The sequence below is a fragment of the Orbicella faveolata genome, unplaced genomic scaffold, assembly GCF_042242905.1.
Source record: "Orbicella faveolata isolate gen_17 unplaced genomic scaffold, um_ofav_v1 contig_13, whole genome shotgun sequence".
NCBI lineage: Eukaryota > Metazoa > Cnidaria > Anthozoa > Scleractinia > Merulinidae > Orbicella > Orbicella faveolata.
In genome coordinates this window covers 24,052,597-24,072,163 of record NW_028301540.1, presented here as the reverse complement: position 1 = coordinate 24,072,163, position 19,567 = coordinate 24,052,597, and the positions used below count along the sequence as shown (strand labels likewise).

Below are 19,567 nucleotides of genomic sequence, written 5' to 3'. Positions count from 1 at the left end.
TTAATAGGTTACCTGGTATCCTTTCAGAATGCCATTAATGCTCGCTGGTTTCTTCCACGTGACAAAAATGGACGTTGCGCTGGTATTCCAAGCTCTTAAATCTTGCGGTTTCGAAGGAACTGGTAACAAAATAATGAGCGAAATTAAAATCCAACTTCAACAGTTTCGGAGCTGCCTAACCAACGAAAAAATTCCGGTTGCAAGCCCTGGACTTATACAACTTCAGAAGGAGTTTATTGTGGAAATATATTGTTCGACAGGCACTTTACAGTATTCTTATCCAAAGATGATGACTCAGTTACGCGTGCTAAACGTTCACAAACAAGTACATACCTCCTTCAGCTGTTTTGTCGACTCTGGTGAAAAACGGCCCCAGGCCTATTGAGGTACCGGCAGCGAGGGAAACAGCATATTCAGAAAATGCAGCTGTAGGAGTAAATGGGTAAAAAAATATCATCAAGCTGACACAATAATTAGCAATTTGTTCCGGCATTTGTTCGGGACCTTACTTTTGCTGTTGTAGATGTTGATGTTGATGTTTTTGTTGTCGTTGTTGTTGCTGTTGTCGTTGTTGTTGTTGTTGTTGTGTATTTCCTGTTGTTGTTGTTGGTGGTGGTGTATTTTGGTTAGAAAAGGGGGCTAGCTTTAGAAGCGAAACGCAATGTTTCAATGGTCATCGAAAACAAAAATAATAATACTAATGATGTGGAAAAAACCCTCTCCTAACTCCGGTATGCTTTACGCGAAGTCTTACGCTTAAGTTTCATAGAGGATTTTATTGGAGGGGTTGATCGACGGAATTAATTATGATAAGAAATACTGTAAATGTACATACAAGTTCAAAGTTACATGTATCTGTTAAATTTATTTAGTACAATGTACTAGTATATCTCACCTGTTAAACTGTGACAAATGCAATCAAAATGCAATCCTTAAGACTCGTTACAAAGTTACATTAAAACTCATTGCCACTTACTCAGATTACGAATCTCATACCGGCTCGCACCACCATTCAAGGAAACACAAGTTTTATTGTGCTCCGCAGAAAGAATCCAGCATAGTCGAAACGTTGTGATAATACCGTTCGGCTCCGTGGGCGGCTCCCAGGTCACTTCTAAGGAATTGGTCTTTGAGCTAACATTTACAACGACTGGTTCACCAGGCACTAAAAAAATAAGAAAGCTATCTTAGCAAATAAAACAGAAGTTTCAGATAGAGACCCTTACAATCCAAGGTCCTCAGACATGTAACTCCGGTTTGCGTTGTAGCCTAAAGGGACTAGAAGCACTAGTTTGTCATGCGTGACAATCTGCTGGTACCAATACACGATATATACCTGGGTGAAGAAAGAACTTGCGAAGGTATATACTCGTCCCCTACAACGCAAAGTGCCGACTCTGGGCAGGATTCGAAGCACGACTGCTCGATCCTGAGTCTGTATTAACCATTCCGCACAAACAATAAAAAGTTATCAAACTACAACGATAAAAAGTTATCAAATCGCAAGCTCCTTCAATCAAGGAAACCACAGTCAAGCAGATTGGTGTAAAGTTTTGCTATGATGTAGAGCAAAATGCCGACATCGAACAGCAGTAACTTATGCTAAACGACATTTATAAATTTCATTGCTTAAATTTCGTGAAATCGCGAGTTGGGAGGCAAATGGCAGACTCTATCCTAATTCGAGTAGCCAATCAGAAAGCGTAGAAAAACACTATCCACAGTTTTGGTATATACTAATTAAATTGATCAGGGGTTTAGTACAAAAGTTGGGCTCACATCTGTCTAAAACCTGTTTTTTACACCGAGGTTCGGCTTGGTTTTGGAGACATTGCTGTCCCTCGCCATATTGTTCATAACCTATCCTCTAATTTACGGCCTCGATGATTTTACACGTGAGGTCAAAAGATCAAAGTTTATACAGAGAGCTTGTGACGCACGTTTAGATTCGACTCAACCATTTTCACTTTGAAGGTCGCAACACACTTACCGTCTTCAGAAGTGGTATTCCTTACATTATCTACACTAGGCGGGCCGACACCAATCTTATTAACCGCCCGAACGGTGAAGGAATAATTGGTGTATTTTCTTAGATTTCTCACAAGGATCTGCGTGGCATTGTCAGTGGTATTGATGGACGATTCGCTGTCAAGGGAGCTGTATTTCACGATATAATGAGTGATGATTCCATTCCTGTCCAGTTCACTAGGAGGGCTCCATTCAACGAGAATTGAGGTCGATGACATTGTAAGTGCTTTAACATTCAGAGGAGGACCAGAGGGCTCTAGACACAAGACGAATAAAACAATTATTTAAGCAAATCTCTTCTTTTATGTGAGCAACAGGCAGTGTTTGTAAACAGCTTTATCTCAAGTTGCCTTGATACTAATTACGTGCAGCGTTTTCAAGATCTTGCCCCACAAGCGAGATGTCAGAATAGACTCTAGGTATTGCCTGGTTAGGCACTTAATATTCCTTCCGGCTAGGTAAAGCTTGAACTGCCATGCTGCTGTGGTGAAATCCAACGGCCTATCTATACAGTGTAGGTGCATTAGCATTTAGTTTAAGGGGAAAAAAAATGCCACTGCCTGTATAAGAATGACCCTTTCCAGTAGGGAAAAAAGTCACTCAACATATACAAATACTTAGTCTTTTATGAAGAATGAATTGCATCGATGCAAACTGACAGCATTGTTCGCAATGTTTTCCGAAGGAAAAGGCCTCGCTAAAACTGAACATGGGTTTTGAATGAGGTACAGCAGTTTAAATATCAGTTTCAGCAAAAAAAAAAAAAAAAAGGTGATTGCCCATATTGCCGGCCAGGGAAGAAGCGAGTATTGTAAACAATGAAAGTTTCACCTGCTGGGTGTGTAGTTTCAGTAGCATTGATTGCTGTGCTATTCCATAAATACTTGACATTGTATGCCTGTAACATGAAGGTGTAAGTGACAAATTCGTGGAGCCCTGCCACAGTATGCTCCAGTGAAGGACCGTCGTATGCCAAACGTTTGGTACCAACTCCCTCGCTGCTCAGCCAGTAGTACAACCTGTAATTGATCTCGCCATTTGGGTAAAGCGGTGCTTGCCAAGTCACCTTGATGGCTGTGGAGTTGGTTGTTTTGGCGACAATATTCACGGGAGGTGAAGGCGCTAGAACAACATGAAGAGATGGTTAAGCAATGAATTTTCGCTGTACACTGAATACGTCTGGGAGTTTACTTGACTGTACAGTGTCTGAACTCTTTATCAGTGAAACTAAGCATGAGACTAAGCATTCTAAACATTCTTGTCGCCTCCGCAAAAAGAAGCACTTAATGACACGAATAACATCAACAACAATTTAAACAAACAAAAAACAAAAACAAAAACAAAAACCAAACAAAACAAAATAAAACTTGTTTTTAGTATTTATTTCATTTTAAAGAATTCACCATGCAGGTACGAAATATTTGGAAGGCTAGTAAGAATAACTCTGGGAAAATTGATATTCTTTGCACTCTGGAACCAAATACAAAACCTGGTCTGCTTTGACATAGTCTTGCCGCTTTTCGCACTGGTTACATTTCACCTTAATCTGATTGCATTCACTCTATGGCGTCCTTAGTTATTTTGGGTCTAAATTGTTGTTTTTAAAATCACTTACTGTCTGCAAACGTTGTGTTATACACTGGTTCACTTCCCGGACCAGCTCCTACCACATTCCAAGCTTTTACTGTAAACCAGTACTTCGTGAAGATGGTAAGGTTTTTCACTTCTATGCTGGTGCTATTGTCAGCTGTATCCAGGCTTTTTAATTGGTTGGATTGCGATCTGTAACTCACATTATATTTTAAGATGACGCCATTCTGCTCTGAAGGCAGAGGAGGACTCCATTTAACTAGTATCGACGTTGATGAAAGAGTCCAGGCAAGGATGTCTTGTGGGGGACCTGTAGGCTCTGCGGTTAGAAAAAAAAGGGGGGGGAGTGCTAGGCAATAATTAATAACACGCCCAACTACAGTGTAAGAGTGACAATTAATTAAACTAAATAACTAACAGACTGACTGTCTATCTATCTCTCACTTTGTCTGACTGACTGACTGACTGACTGACTGACTGACCGACTGACTGACTGATGGACCGAATGAAAGATGGACGGACAGACAGACAAACGGGCAGACAGAGAGACAGACAGACTGACTGACGGACGGACGGACAAACAGGTGAACGGACGGACTGACGGACTGACGGACTGACTGATTGGCTGACTGTAAACATGAAAACTTCAATCACTCTTAAAACATAATATTTATAGACCTGCAGGATGAGTAGTTTCCATGACAACCACTGGCTTGCTTTTCCAGTTGTGCACGATGTTAACGGACACGACAGTGAATGTATACAAGACGTACTCTTGTAAATCAGCTGCAACATAAGAAGTGTCCATTCCTCGATACACCACTTGATCTTTTTGCTCATCCTCTTGACTCAGACGCATATAAAGCCAGTAAAGAATAATACCATTTGGATGCAACGCTTTGATCCAGGAAACTTTTATTGCCGTCGAGTTCACAGCCACAGCTGTGACGTTTCGTGGAGATGACGGTTCTGAAAGTTATATTAAAAGTAAATTACACAACAAGAAAACATCGAGACCAATCTGCAGTCAGGGTAACTAGAGTAATTTGACGGGAATAGGCTCTTCTCATTTAACTGAAAATTTTCAGACTACAATGCACAACTGCGGAATTTGAGCCACCTCATTTTTTTACATTATATTTTCAGGCAACGATAATTTCCACTCGTTTGATATGCAGATGATATCAAATCTAAGCCCTTTAGAGAAGGTACATGTAACAAACACTAGGCTGACTAAACATTAGCCTAAAAACACTAGGGAATGGTAATCTGGCAGTTTTTGACCATCTCCAACGTATAGTGTATAGTTTAACAATGCAATATTCATTTCCTGATTAAATCTAGACGAACAAAAGCAAAACAAAAGTTACTTCCCAAAATTACAGCGAAAAGTCGGTCGCCACTAACAGGCTCTAACATTTATACTAACGTAACATTTATGAGAAGTTAAAGTTTGCCGATTTTAGTTATACGCCTCTTCAGAAATCCCGCGCCCAATTTGCAGTTTAATGCGACCAAAAACATGACAGATGTAGTAAATAACGTCTCTTATACCTGCTTCAAAAGTTCTGCTTATAACAGGACTACTGTAGGGGCCCACCCCTTCGTCATTAACTGCCTGCAACTCGAATCTGTAATTAGTGTACGCCTGTAGACCAGTAATTGGTAATGTTGTTGAATTATTCTTCGTGTTTATCATCGTGTACAAAGGATCGCCGCCGCGCATTTTAATATTGTAACTTCTTATTTCTCCATTCTGTTGATCTACGCTTGGAGGCAGCCAGTAGAGAATGATAGATGAAGATGAATTGGTTATGGCACGCACACTCTGTGGAGGACCTGAAGGGTCTGGAGAAAAAGGAAGACATTTTTTTAGTACGATATCAAACATGAAAGATGGTGCCTCGTCACATTTCCAAATACAGTCGAACCTCCACTAACGGCCACCTCCCTATAACGGACACCTCTCTACAATATTTTGACTGCTAGGTATTTCTATGCTACAATAAGCATTATTTTAAATACAAAAATGTCGTACCACGAAAAAAAACAGGTGCCATATTACACCCCCCCCCCCCCCCCCCCCTCCCTTAAAGGCCATCTCTCGACAACGGCCACTTTTCTCTATCCCGAAGGTGGCCGTTGTGGAGAGGTTTGACTGTACTAATAAGAGTGTTAAATTCCACGAGCAGCGGAGCATTCTTAACCAACTTCAAGGTGTCTGGAAATATAGCAAAATACTATCTAGATTGCTTGATGTATTCTCGATTGAAACTCAACTGCAGAGAAAAGGGCGAATTAAAATCGCAGTTCCGAATACCGTCACAGTAATAATCTCTTAAATCGTCATGGTTTTCAGACTTGTGAAACAGTGTGAAACAGTATCCTTTCTTGGCTTCTTTGGCCCAGTTTTATTATCATCCAAAATTTGATCTTTGACTTGCACCATACAGGCCTCCTAGTTTTGTAAACAACAAATGATCTACATGTAGTCCATGAGCTGTGGGTGAAATTTCCCCAAAGTCTGGTCTAAGCAGGGTTAATTCGTTGACAACTTCGTAAATCTCTGTGTACAATCTTTCATAGCACCATGATATCTTGTTGTGCATCCTTACTCGTCTTCTACTTGAAGGATACCTATATTGGACACAGATCTACATCATGAAAACGTAGATTTTTTTTTGTTTTTTTGTTTCTTTTGAATCCCACGTATCTTTCAGCTACTAGAGGAACTGGGTATGAGGAGAAAGCATCTTTTTACTGAAGCTACGATTCAATTTAGAAGCACATGTACCCAAGGCATGACCCCTTCAGTGTACTTATACAGTGGAACCTCGCCTTACGGCCACCCCATTTACACGGACAGATTTGTGTGGCCCTTTGGTGACCGGATTAACGGAGTTCCACCTTACAAGAACTCGAAACAATAACTTACAATCTTGGTCGGTTTTCTCCGAGGTATCAATTGAAGAACTTGACAGATTGTATTTCACATTGTAAGCCACAACTTCGAAGGTGTACCGAGTGTAAGGCCTCAGGTGAGATACCAAGTGTTTAGTTGCGTTCCCATCATACACCAGCTTAGCCACTGCACTCAGTTCTGATGTCTTGTAAAACGACAATCTGTATTTTATTTTGCCATTAGTGTTTGCTGGTGCTTTCCAAGAAACTTGGATTTCTGTCGAGCTTACACTCTGGGCGGAGAGATTCTGAGGTGTCGATGGCCCTGAAAAAATGCAAATTCAGTAAAATAGTGTAATTTATCTCTGCCTACGAAGTCGGTGAATTAGGCTGCAAACTACACCTAATTTGTAGGCAAGAAATACATGTATTTTAGGACCTGAGTAGTATTGGGGACACACTGTACGTTCTCAAATTTGCTGGAGTACGTCACTTTGAGTTTGCACACATCAATCTAAGCCTCTAATGATAAAAAAAAAAAAAAAAAAAAATAGTAACTATTCTATTTTTGTTTCGTTTTTTTGTTTGTTTTGTTGTTGTTTTTTAAATCCATGCGAGTAATTGACCAAATGAAATGGAAAGTTCATTATTCTGAGGCCAATGATCTTCTTTGAGAGAGCTGTCAGGAAAATGGTTAGGTTTATCAAATTAATGAGAAGTGGCGAGTATGATGCGCAACCAGCTCTAGGCTCTGCAATGCAATCCAACAAGAGCTTTTATAGATTGCCTACAATCATGCTTAAATCTAAATAATTATGTATAAATACAGGAGTATGCTCACGTGCTTCATCTGTTAGTAGCTCAACACTCGCATGACTTCCTTCCCCTTTCCTTGTGAATGCACTGACGTTGATCACATAAAGGGTGAAAGGATTTAGCGATGCCAGGACTGCACTACCGTTTAGACCAACATCCTTGGTGATTACTGATTCCGAGGAAAATTTTGCAGAATATTTAACCTTGATGAAATAAAATATGTTAAAATTAATAAAAGGCAGCAGACTAATTTAATCCCATCACTGTCATTTAAGATTATAATGAAAAACTGCTGTGCAGAAATTATCAATCTTACACAATGCATTCAACATTACTGCAAAATGTATTTAAATATTGAATTTGTTAGTTCCAGAAAATATCCATACCCACTCCATGGAAGATCATTAGAAATTCCAAGGGAGTGGGGAGTTCAAAAAGCCAAAACCTTAAGGGAAGCATGAAATAAGCTGCTATATACATTCATGAATAATATTTCAAGGGATGGGAGAGTGGGTATGGATAATTTTTTTCTGAAACAAAACAATAAATTTACTATTTAATATGTAAACTTTATTACGATTATGTAAATACTATTTACAACTTATGAGGTCATTTAAAATGTAGCACCATACACTGTAGGTATACAACGCCTAAAAAACACATCTAGAACAGACCAATTTCGATATATTAAAATTCAGCCTAAAACAATAGACCTCAGTACTCAGGCTCTGGGGAATAACTACAGAGTTTATGGGGTTTATTCTCCAGAGGCTCATGCTGAGGCCTATTGCTTTAGGCTGAATTATAATATATTGAAATTGGTCTACTATTTGTTGTGCATGCACACAGAACTAAACATTGCATATATGGGGCCACAGTTAAACACACCCATGACGGCCTTTGCATACATTATGCACCTATGATATATGCACCTACATGACAGTATAATACATGGAATATACTGTAGATAATTATGTAATTATGAAGTATTAGAGGCAGGCAATTCACGCAAAAGGCCAAGCAACGTAGTTCCTGGTTTTGGATAAAATGTGTTCCTGTAATAAATTAACTTAGAAATGTACACAGGTGATTTTACTAAGTTCATACGTCTAGCAGTGCTTCTTGCAACTAGTAATTGAAGGACGGTGCCTACTAAATACAAAGGTTTTTGCACCAGGTCAGGACTTCATGGAAAAAGTAGATCTTTGCAAGGGCTATTGGAATCCACAAAGAAAAACTGGGTAGTCACGCATTTTTTCGAGATAATTAGCCTTGAATCTCAACAAAAATGCTGACATCAGCTTTTTTCTGAAAAAAGAATGAAAGGATATTTCTTCACAGATTTCCTTAGAATTTGCCTTTACATACAGAAAAGCAAACACATATAAAATATCTTAAAACTGCATGGTAAATGGTAAACATAAAAACCATTTTTGATATGACCTCGCTTTTTTAGTAACAAAATCGTTGCAACAGCACTTTCAGCGTCTCTGACAGCCTTCCTGTGGTGAAGCTAAAATACAGCCTAAATATCTTTTGCTCACAACCAGAAACTAATAACATGTTGAATAGGCTTGCCACTTCCGTTTGACAACATAAAATGTAGGGGTAACCACGTGTTTTTTAAAGTTGTTGATCTTTTTTGAAAACTTTTACCGTGCCTGTTACATTTTTTCCTGTCACCTCCCCAGTAAGTGAAACATTTGCGTTTCTCCCACTTGTTTTGTGCACACGCTACGCCATCGGCAGGTACATGTTAACAGTTGGATTTCGGTATAATTTTCAACAGATAACAGCTAGTTTTTCAGCACTAGCTGGAAGATGTCAACAATTAGTTGTTAGCAATATTCTGCTATTCTGGTATTCATGGTTTAAGTACAGGTTCATTAAACTTGATTTGGTCACAGTTGGAACATTTTGCTTTCATTTTAGTCGTGTACTTGGTAACCTAATTGATTGTGTCAACGTCAACCCCAGCACACGTGTAGCACTTAGACCATGCCTTGCGTGATGCGCAGAACGTGTGCGCACTAACAAAAGTACGTACCACTCTTAAGATTCAACAATTAATTTCACCTACATGTACTAGGTGACTTCAAAGTATAAGAACTTTAAATAATAAATTACAGTTATATCGTCAATTCTCATAGATTGCTAAAATTGTATCGAAGAATGGGATTCATCCTGCTCTAATTACATATGTACATGTACCTCACATTTTACTCGAGTTTAGTCCTTCAGAGTATTAGGAACAGCAACATACACTACATGCAAAGTCCCTACATTATGAATCTCCTAATTCTCAACACCTGTCTGCTTACCCATTAGTAATGATACATGTAATGTATAGAGAAAGTCAATGCTGATCATCTTTGGCACTCTTGGCAACAACAGGATAAAAGTGAATGGAGGTATTTCTACACGTACCTGATACTGAACAAGGTGACCATTTATCTCTGTTGGCTCAGTCCAATTCACAAAAATTGCAGTGGAATTTACAGCCTTTGCAAACACTTGGCGTGGCTGACTAGGAACTGAAAAATGACATACAATGCGTAAGGAACTTTTGAAAATGCTAAATACTTCTCAAGGGGCATCAACTGAACTCTGACCATACAAGTCATGTAGACTTGCAAAATTTGTATAAAGTTCTACACTACATAACTGTAGACTGTAATGCACTAAGCTGCATGTCGATAGGGATTTAGTTACATGAGCAGCAAATGAATGTGATCGCTAAGTTTGACTATCAGGGAAACTTTAAAGTTGACTTTGATAGTATACATACTCAAAGACTCTCTAAATGTTTCTTTGTTGTTGTTGTCGTTGTTTTGTTTGTTTGTTTGTTTGTTTGTTCTGTTTGTATTTTGTATCACTTTTTATTAATTGCCTACATGTAACTTACATGATTATTAACTAATCAATTAATCAATCAATAAATCAATTTAATTCAATCAATTAAAATTGATTGTCATGATTAATCAAGAATGATCAATTTACTTTTTGAAATTAGCCTGTACAGTGACAAATTGCAACTGACTACTGACTAGGACAGACATGGGAGAACACCTTGATCTTTTTAAAAATGTTATGAATCAAGATGCGCAGTGTAAATGTGTAGGGCTGCTCCCTGGCTAGCCCTTAATCACCCCACCCTATCCCCCCACCCCCAACTCTGTGCTCTTCCCCCCACCCAACTCTCATACCATTGGTCCAAGTCAGTTATTTTTGTTTGCCACCCCTCAACCCCACCCTGACTTATCGTAACTTTATGTGTTATTAATAGTTCTCTAAGTGTACCACTGGCAAGGGATACTGATAACGTTTAGGGTTATCATACCACGGTATTCTTTAATGAAAAATATAATTATGTGAGTGAACAAAACTTACCATCTTCACTGGTGCGTACAATAGCCTTGTCACTAAATGGTCCTGGGGCAACTGTAACAGCACGCACTTTAACTTCATAAATTGTCCACTTGTCCAGATTCCCTACCGTGTAATTAAGGACTAGTCCAGCATCTATCACACTGAGGGACCCAACCTGATCTGTTCTCGGCTCCTCTGGTTCTTGAGTTGGTTCGAGTGGTTCAGTCACAGGTAAAGCACCACCAGGCGTGGTGGGTTTGGGGGTTGAGGATACAGACGTAAATGATGACGACAATGATCCGCCACTTGGCATGATAACAGATGAGCCAGCACCACGAAGTGTGTATGTTGTTGCAACAACTTTGCTTGATGGCAAAGTAGTTGGCTGTAAAGAAGTTGTCTCTCTAACATGGATCTCGTATTTTTGTAACTTGCCATTTAGGGTTTCTGGAGGCGGTGGTTGCCAGGCAAAGAAAATTTCTTGTGAGCTAATGGCATATGCTGCTGTTATTAGGGGAGCACCAGATGGAGCTGACACCAAACAGAAATAAATTATAAATAATAAATTCTTTATAAAAGTCATTTGACAAAAACTATGTGTGCAGCATTTCTACATGTATTAATTATTCTGTAGTTGTGATGAATATGGTCACTTTAACCACATGAATGTAAGTTACATGTAAAGGGGAATATCAAAAAGTTTGCAATTCTGGATAATTCGCATTCTTCAGAAAGTGTGCTGGCTAACAATGATTAATACACGTACATGTAACATGACCCACATTGTCCAATAATTAACCTATCGCTTGCTATCATAGGTCTGCAATGCAAGCAAAGGACTAATAGCTATGTACAATGTAGTTACAAAGCTCACAATATACAATACAATGTGCCATTGCCTTCAGCAAGCGTTCTATGCCATAGCATCACCAGAGTGACACAATGTCTTTAGAAAGCAGAATGCCCTTTGCTTGTGGGGCTTAGTATCCTAGTGACACAATCGATGCAAAGGCAACAGTTATATCGCTCTCTACATGCATTGTGCCATGTCCTATTCTGCACGCATTGCATGCCTATGAAGAACCTGTGTTATACACACCTGCTTGATTAGTCAGAACCATTTTACTCTCTGTACTATAATTGCTTGTTTCAAAAAGGCCTCTTGCCAGGACTCTAAATGTGTAGTTTGTATAAGGCTTCAACTGTACAATCACAGCTTCCTTCTGTGTTATGACACAATCCCCTGGCACCACAGAACCATTGCACACGGCCTTTTTCCAAGTGACAAAATCCAAACTCAGCTCCACTGAAAAGTTGGAAACAATCTGGCCTGTTGTTGTATTCCAGTTGATAAGCACATTGTGAGCTGATAACACATTGGTTTCCCAAATGACTGGTGGGTCTGGAGCACCTGATAATGCAATCGCAATGTCATGAAAGTCAGCATGTTGTATGCATAACAGGCAGAGCCCAGTCCACAGCTGGATTTTTTCATCCACCAACAAAATAATCTGACAATAAGGTCACATGACAAACCAGAGCAGTTAAATACATGAACATGTAACTCTTGAATGAGGTACAGGTAGAATTGTTGGGTACTCTCACAGTGCAATCTCTCCATCCAGGTGTAAAAAATGGGTAACAGCGAATTCAATGCCGCCGGGGAACCCTGCGATGGACTAGCATCCCATCCAGGGAGAATTAGAAATACTCCTAGTCACTTCATGCTACTGAAACCGAGATAAGCTCTAGCCTAATGAACCTCTTGGTTCGTATGCAGACTTGGCCTTTTGGACTGTTGAAAGATTCATCAGAATACAGCTTTAAAACAGCTTGCTGCTCAAAAAAATGCAAGTTGTATACCTCAATAATGAAGTCATTGATCACCCTCTTTCCAGGACCTGTATATGTATGAGCTTACATACACACAGTACATGTGTATATACATGACTGTATCTCTAGACTAGTGTAGTCATATTAACAAAAAAATTCCAACATAGAATTTGTTTTATACATTTTATTATAAAGAAACTAATGGATCATACACTGTACATAAGTAAGAAATTGACCATTCAAAAATTGCAAGAATAATTTGAAATACACATACATTTGTATGTAAAATGCACTGGACAGTTCATAGAGTTTCATGTCGCTTAAAGCTAAATGTAATTACCTGGTGAAGGTGAAATAGTTGGACGTAATGGCAGAATACTTGAACTTAGGTACAATGATGTCTCAGCAGATGTGGAATATACTGTGGTTGGACTAACCATGCTTTGAGTCCCAGAAACTCGAACTGTAGGTACCACGGTGGATCTGGTCATCATACTAGAAGTACTATGACCAGGCAATTCTTCAACAGAAAACACAAAGTTAATGATTTTGCCAATTCACATGAATAATGTAACTGACCATGATTGATAATATTACATATGATGCATTTAACCATGCAAAATTGGCGTGAATAGTTTAGCATTGTTTATTAAGGGTACTTACATGTACATGTAGGGTTAGAGTACCCACCCCTAACGGGTCACCACCTCGTCATTGTGGGATGCTTTACTTGTGTCAATGACCCCTACAGCTATGTCAGCTGGAGTCCTGTAATCTTGGTAGGGTCACCCATACCAAGCAGGTTGAAGGGTGGAGACCTGATGAAATGGAACCCCCTGGTCCTCTAGGTTGTGTAGAGCTGAAGGATGATAACCCACTCCCGTAAAATCAAGATTATTACAGAAACAGAAGTCATTCAAATCTCTATTGACATTGACGGAGCAACGAGGGCCCATAGTAGCAGGATGACACATTTCAAAAATAAAAAATTGGGTCAAACCCAAAAGGAAACTTAAAGGCCAACAGCTTCTATCTTAACAATAAAGATTAGCGAAAAAACTGAGCAACGACGTTTCGGTGTCATCCTGGCACCATTTTCAAGTTAAAAAATATTTGTGCGAAAAGTAAACTAATTTATACCAATGGTAGAGGTGCGAAATTGGAATGAACATGAACATTGAACAGCTATCTTAGTCTTAATTTATTCAATTTCACACCTCTACCATTGGTATAAATTAGTTTACTTTTCGCACAAATATTTTTTAACTTGAAAATGGTGCCAGGATGACACCGAAACGTCGTTGCTCAGTTTTTTCGCTAATCTTTATTGTTAACTGTATTTCCAAATTTAATCTTATAAGCTTCTATCTTGGGTCCAAAACTCACAACCCAAAACAACACGGAGGAGGATGACTGAAGAAGAAAGGTGTGCAGTTAGGTGGCAGTCATAGGCAACTGTCAGGGCTCTTAGCAGCAAATCAAAGTGGGTGTAAAGAGAATGTCAAAGCCTTTTGTGCCTTATGGCATGGAGAGATACATGTATATACACTGTAGGCATAGTTAAGAGTACAACTTAGGCACAGATGATGTCGATAATGGGACAAAAAATTTGACTATAACATTACCGTAGGAGGGGAAACAACACACACATCACAATAAATAGCAAAGCAAACTGGGAATCCAACAGTGGCAGGAGAAAAGAGGGTTTCCCAAGGTGGCAGGAATCCAGCTCTCAGCACCTTCCCCACCCCTCCTTTCTCTTTTCTCCCTGATTTACACTAACCTGATGGACTTATACCTGATCCAATAATTGAAGTGTGAGCCAAAATGCTGGTTGTAGACAGCAATTGTTTGACAAGATTGCGGGATGGTGATAGGGAATTAGTAGTCTTGGAAGAGAGATGTAAGGTGGACAAAACATCTTCCTTTTGACTAGGTATAGTTCTCAAAGTTGATCGAAGAGAAGACTGAGCTTCACTTGATGCCTGCACATGTGGAGTGCTTCGACTCTGATTCATATCAACAGTGCTAGTTTGTGGCGAGCTTGTCAACACATTTCCTAACGAAATGCTTGTGTGTGCAAGGATCTTTGTTGAAGCTCGTGACTGGCCCATTTTGGTTGTCTCTATTATACTGATGGAACCACTTGAAGCCTGCACTGTATTCAAATTTGGTTTTATAGGCCTTTTAGTTGTACTGTTGATCAATCTGGGTACATTTGACGACACTGGTAATGACAAGGAGCTTGAAAAAACAGGGCTTTCATCTAGGGTGTGCTCATTAAGACCAGGTTCTCCTTGGCTGGCATAGGCTAAAAGTGGAAGAAATCTTGTATTACAATTAGCTATAAAAATGGCATACCATAAAATTCAGTTACAAATGTAAACTTAACTTTGTAACTACTTTTAAGGAGATATACGTGACAAGGAACAATTTATAACACAACAAGTGATTTCTGTGCTGAAAGATGCTGTATGTCAGAAAGACACACTGATGAAAGAATTTTGGTCTGCAGTACACTCTCAAATCTAGTCATTCTTAGCCTGTCCATTCTGAGTAGGCCACATTCGATATATCAATATTCCAACATGGCTCCGAGGCTTTCAGGACAAACTTCTATATTCCTTCTTTGTATCCAAGTCTCTTTTGTAAATTGACAGACAAAGGAAACTTAAAAAATTATTTCCCATTTTGACCTAAAAGCCTCAGAACCATGTTAGAATATTGATATGTCAAATGTGGCCAATTATACATGTAAATCGAGCGTATATATACATGTAACAAATACACTATAGGCAATTTCTGAGTTACTTTGTGCCTCTGTTTCACAACGAGTCTTTGTGCAAAACCTTTCTTATGAAAATAAGTTTAATTTGCATGAAAATGAACATGGACATGTAGGTGGATCTCAGAAATGGCCTATTTAAAGACCAAAATGGGCCACTCTTTTTTTTCTGTTATACCTAGGTACATACTACAAGATAGCCTATTAGTTTACATACTGTATATACAAGAACGCCTATTACAGGTACCTGTAGAAAGATAAGTCTGTGGAAATCAAGTAAATTATGGAGAGTGCTACAATGTACGGATAATACTTCAACCGACGTTCTGGCAAATGTACTTGTGGATGTATACTGTCTATCGAATGCAGTTCTTTGAACAGGGTACACTTCTGTGCTTCTTGTCCCTTGTTCAAGGAACCCATATCGGAATGCTGAGCTGGGGGAGGGAGGACTCTCTCACTTGCAAGAGTGAGAATGGATTGAAAGAGAAATCACGTGTGTCTTGGCTCATTCATATTCCCCCCGTGGTTAATATTTTGCTTGCGAATTCTCAATGAACTCAAGACAATTTAGAAGGCCTGTACACAGACTATCACCCAGTCTGACATGGCATTACATGAGCCAAGTTGGACATGCGTTGAGGGAAACTATGGTAGAAAATCACTTTGCTTGTACTATAACTTAAATCATTCCCGACATATGCAATATATAACCACAATACCTGAAATTAGGGCTGCAAAATATTTGGAAATTTTGGTTCAACATCAAATCGAATGATAATTGTCTAAGAAATCTGTTTGGAAATTGTACATGTAGACTACCACCAGAGGTAGTAATCTTTAACGAGAAATCAAGTCGTAAATGTTAGGTACTTGCTGTCTCACAAGTTTGGTTGGTTCACAAATTTTGGAAAAACCCTTATCTTCATTCAAAGGCCATTCCAACTATTTTTATTTTTACCAGTATGCACCCTCCATAACTATCCTAATCTGTGTTTATTATATACACCAGTGAAATACTAGGATCTTTCCTTTCACTAAAAAATCATATCTTCATCACACACAGTGAAGATACTATTTTTATCGTTCACACTGTGAAGATATCATTCCTTTTTGATAACATTTCCTTTTGACCCTTTAACTACACTTAAACTTGTTGATGTATGATCGAAACATCTTTAGATCTTCTTCGGTCGTCTTCGGCAATCATCGGCAATCTTCAGTAACCTTTGGAAAATGTTTGGAAATGTTTGGAAAATGGGCAGAAGTGTTTGTCTGACCTTCAGAACAACTTTGGAAAATCTTCGGAAATCTTCGGAAAGTGGTCGGAAGTCTTCAGAAAATCGTCAAAAACGTTGTCATTAGTATGCTTATAAAATAAACAGAATATTACATGCCTGCTTGTGGATACGAATTTTATCTTCTCATGTTCAACTCAACATCCTACTTGTTCGCTGCACTCACTCTCGAGATATCGAGTTGAACACTCGAAGATAACATTTGTATCCACACGTGGGCATCTAATATCCTCTATTTATTTTTCTTTTTATTGATTTTTTTATCTTTTTTTTCCGCTGAAAATCGCGTGATTAAATTATTCTGAATGCAAACACAATCATGTGTAAATAATCTTCTAGAATCCTAATGCTATTACATTGTTTAACTTATAACACATAGAGTGTTCGTAAAATTATTGATGGACTATGTACAGAATTAGTTATTTTTGCCCAAATTTTGGTACAAAAATGAGAATTCTTTCACTTGTTCATCAACAAACACGACTAAGTATTTTATCATAACGATGAATTGAATTAATCTGGCTGAAGTGGTGTAAAATGATAAAAAGACTTAATTGTAAGGTAGAAAAACGGATTTTTTTCCAGATGTGTCATGCGATCTTTATAAAACAGAAATCCACACAATGTCTGCAGGGATATAATTCAAAAGAGGGAAAATTGGCTTTCAGAATTGCTTCAAATTTTATTTACCCTGGTTTATAATTACAGTTGTATCACCAACAACGCGCCGTGCAAACATTTCACAAGTGAGTGCGACCGATCGAACTTAACTAAGATCAAAATTATTTACCCTCTGTTTTTAAAGCCAAACAGATAATCTTCGCTCATCTGTGAAATCTGGTGTTATTTCTTAAGATATAAAAGCAATCGCCCTTCTTTCTGATCACTCGTCGACAGCTCAAGTGCTTTTGCAACCGAAGGTCGAATAATATCGACAACGTGACACTCTGGGCGAATGAACCGCTCTTGCAAAGTTCACTGGTACACAAAGAGCCTCCAGGACCTTCCTTGGTAGAAACAGAGACCTTTCAACAAAAGAAGGCCTAAAATCGAGAGGAGTTAACCATACCGAAACAAAAATATACTAAAGCTTACCTAAACTTGACATTTTCAAGAGAGCGTACAAGACAACCACGACGCATTCCATGATGGAACTTGTTGCCTTCCCAATGTATTTCTTTGAACGAGCTTACAACCAAAAGAACCAAAGGGAAAGTAAGATATCACTATATGTCCTGTTAGCCGGTGTCGATTCCATCCATTTCTACAGATCCTGAAGGTTTTCACCGCCTTCCATGGCAGACAGTTTCGGCATCATCGCGGAACGGCGACTGACTGAGATTTGCTCACCTTTCAGGAAGTCGGTACCATTCCCCCTCGGTAGATTGCCCGTCAACCGTACTTCCGGTGAATAGAGATTTCTTAATAATTATTTTTGCTGGTTTATTTAAACATTTCTTTACTTTCTTTTTTAACGTTGACACCACGTTCAAGCCACAAGGAAGATAAGAGCTTTAAAAAGGACACCGCTCATAACCGTACTTAGTTTTTTTGCGATTCAAGGCGCGCACATACAGTACAGTTGGATCTAATGTTAGAAGCCTCAGCACCAAAGGAAATTCGATTTTGTTATTCCGCCTGTTGCTAACAAGGTCCAAAGACCAATAAGCGTCTTTCCAAGAAAGAAAGAAACGGATTTCTTAAAAAAAAAAAAAAAAAAAAGGCACGTTTTCATCATCATTCAGTGACAAGAGAAGTATCACTGCTCCATTTGTCGTTCCTGTAATTTTAATACCGGGCGCAGCTTTAGAGCTTAATCTGTTACAGTTTTACCCGGAGTTTCCATGATTGTGCAACTGAGTGGTTCTGTAGTCGTTTTTATAAATCAGGGAGACTAATTATGAGGTATTATATATTTTTGTTGGATTCCTTTTGTAAAGAAAATGAAACATGGTCGATTATCGTTTAATGTAAATGATCTGTAAAGATTGTTGCTATTCACATTTCAACCACATATGTGAGCCGGCTGCCTCCAGCAAAATATATTTGGTAATAAGTAGAAGCTAGGGCATTTGGTGAGCAAGCCTCAGAGTGGCCAGAGCCCGGGGGGGTGGGGGTACTCCATATAATAGCCTATATGGGGAGGCTGCAGTCGAAATGAGTACCTTTTTCAGGTTAAGGTACATGTATTTAAAAGAGTGGGGATTTTGTACGTTGAGGTATGTGAAAGGGTAGGGAAATCTGCCATTCAGTTACTTTAAAGGGCTGTATCATTTCATTAACTAGGCACTACATGAAAATGACAAGAAGACTTCCTTTTTCGGCGATTTTCCATCATATGGGCCAGTTGTGAAAGTATGCGAAAGGGATGCCTTTTCTTTTCAATTAAAGGTATACGAAAGAGATATCTTTTCTGTCAAAATGGTATACAAAAGGGTAAGGGGTTGGACCTCGGACGAGGGAGGAGGCTTCCCGCATAGAACTGTGCAAAGTACCCCCTCCCCTAGGAATCGTGAACATCTGGGCTCTAGAGAAAAACGGCGTCATATAAACCCACTTTTAAGAGCAACCTGACAATCAGAAACGACCAGGTTACTAGTTTAGGACCAAGGCGGTGGCGTTGGAAAAGATCGGCCTGGTTGTTTAATTTTGCCTGGATGTTGTTTGCTAGTTCGTCAACCAGTGGACCAGTGGCCGAGATAGTCATCAGACATTCCCTAAATCAACGCTGTTCTCTTTGATAAACATAAGTATGTAATTAATTTGCAATTACAAATTGGAGGACGACTTTTAACTACTTTTTCTCTTCACACTCCGTATTTTCATTCAATTCCTGTAGAGGTCATAAGCAGTCGCGTGTGCGTGCTCTGGTGCTTTTTTTTTTTTTTTTTTTTTTTTTTTTTTTTTTTTTTTTCTTTTCTTTTTTTTTAATGGCGAACTGCAGAGT

General features: G+C 38.9%; 1 protein-coding gene across 2 annotated transcripts in view; it reads right to left on the bottom strand.

Moving 5' to 3' along the window:
• Nucleotides 1–18,358, bottom strand: part of LOC110058569 (receptor-type tyrosine-protein phosphatase delta-like) — a 37,480-nt gene extending 19,122 nt beyond the window's left edge. Inside the window, exons 1-16 of one of the 2 annotated variants that reach the window (XM_089285111.1) lie at nt 17,716–18,358; nt 14,321–14,848; nt 12,878–13,057; nt 11,804–12,115; nt 10,726–11,235; nt 9,763–9,869; nt 7,361–7,538; nt 6,554–6,844; nt 5,173–5,466; nt 4,297–4,587; nt 3,644–3,937; nt 2,860–3,150; nt 1,991–2,284; nt 977–1,165; nt 334–426; nt 13–119 (exon numbers count right to left, since the gene is read on the bottom strand). In XM_089285111.1, the coding sequence (XP_089141237.1) occupies nt 13–119; nt 334–426; nt 977–1,165; nt 1,991–2,284; nt 2,860–3,150; nt 3,644–3,937; nt 4,297–4,587; nt 5,173–5,466; nt 6,554–6,844; nt 7,361–7,538; nt 9,763–9,869; nt 10,726–11,235; nt 11,804–12,115; nt 12,878–13,057; nt 14,321–14,848; nt 17,716–17,767 (4,011 nt within the window). In that variant the 5' untranslated portion in view covers nt 17,768–18,358. The remainder of the gene's footprint in view (nt 1–12; nt 120–333; nt 427–976; nt 1,166–1,990; nt 2,285–2,859; nt 3,151–3,643; nt 3,938–4,296; nt 4,588–5,172; nt 5,467–6,553; nt 6,845–7,360; nt 7,539–9,762; nt 9,870–10,725; nt 11,236–11,803; nt 12,116–12,877; nt 13,058–14,320; nt 14,849–17,715) is intronic. The other variant, XM_089285112.1, reaches the window with a different exon arrangement.
• Nucleotides 18,359–19,567: the final 1,209 nt, after the last annotated feature.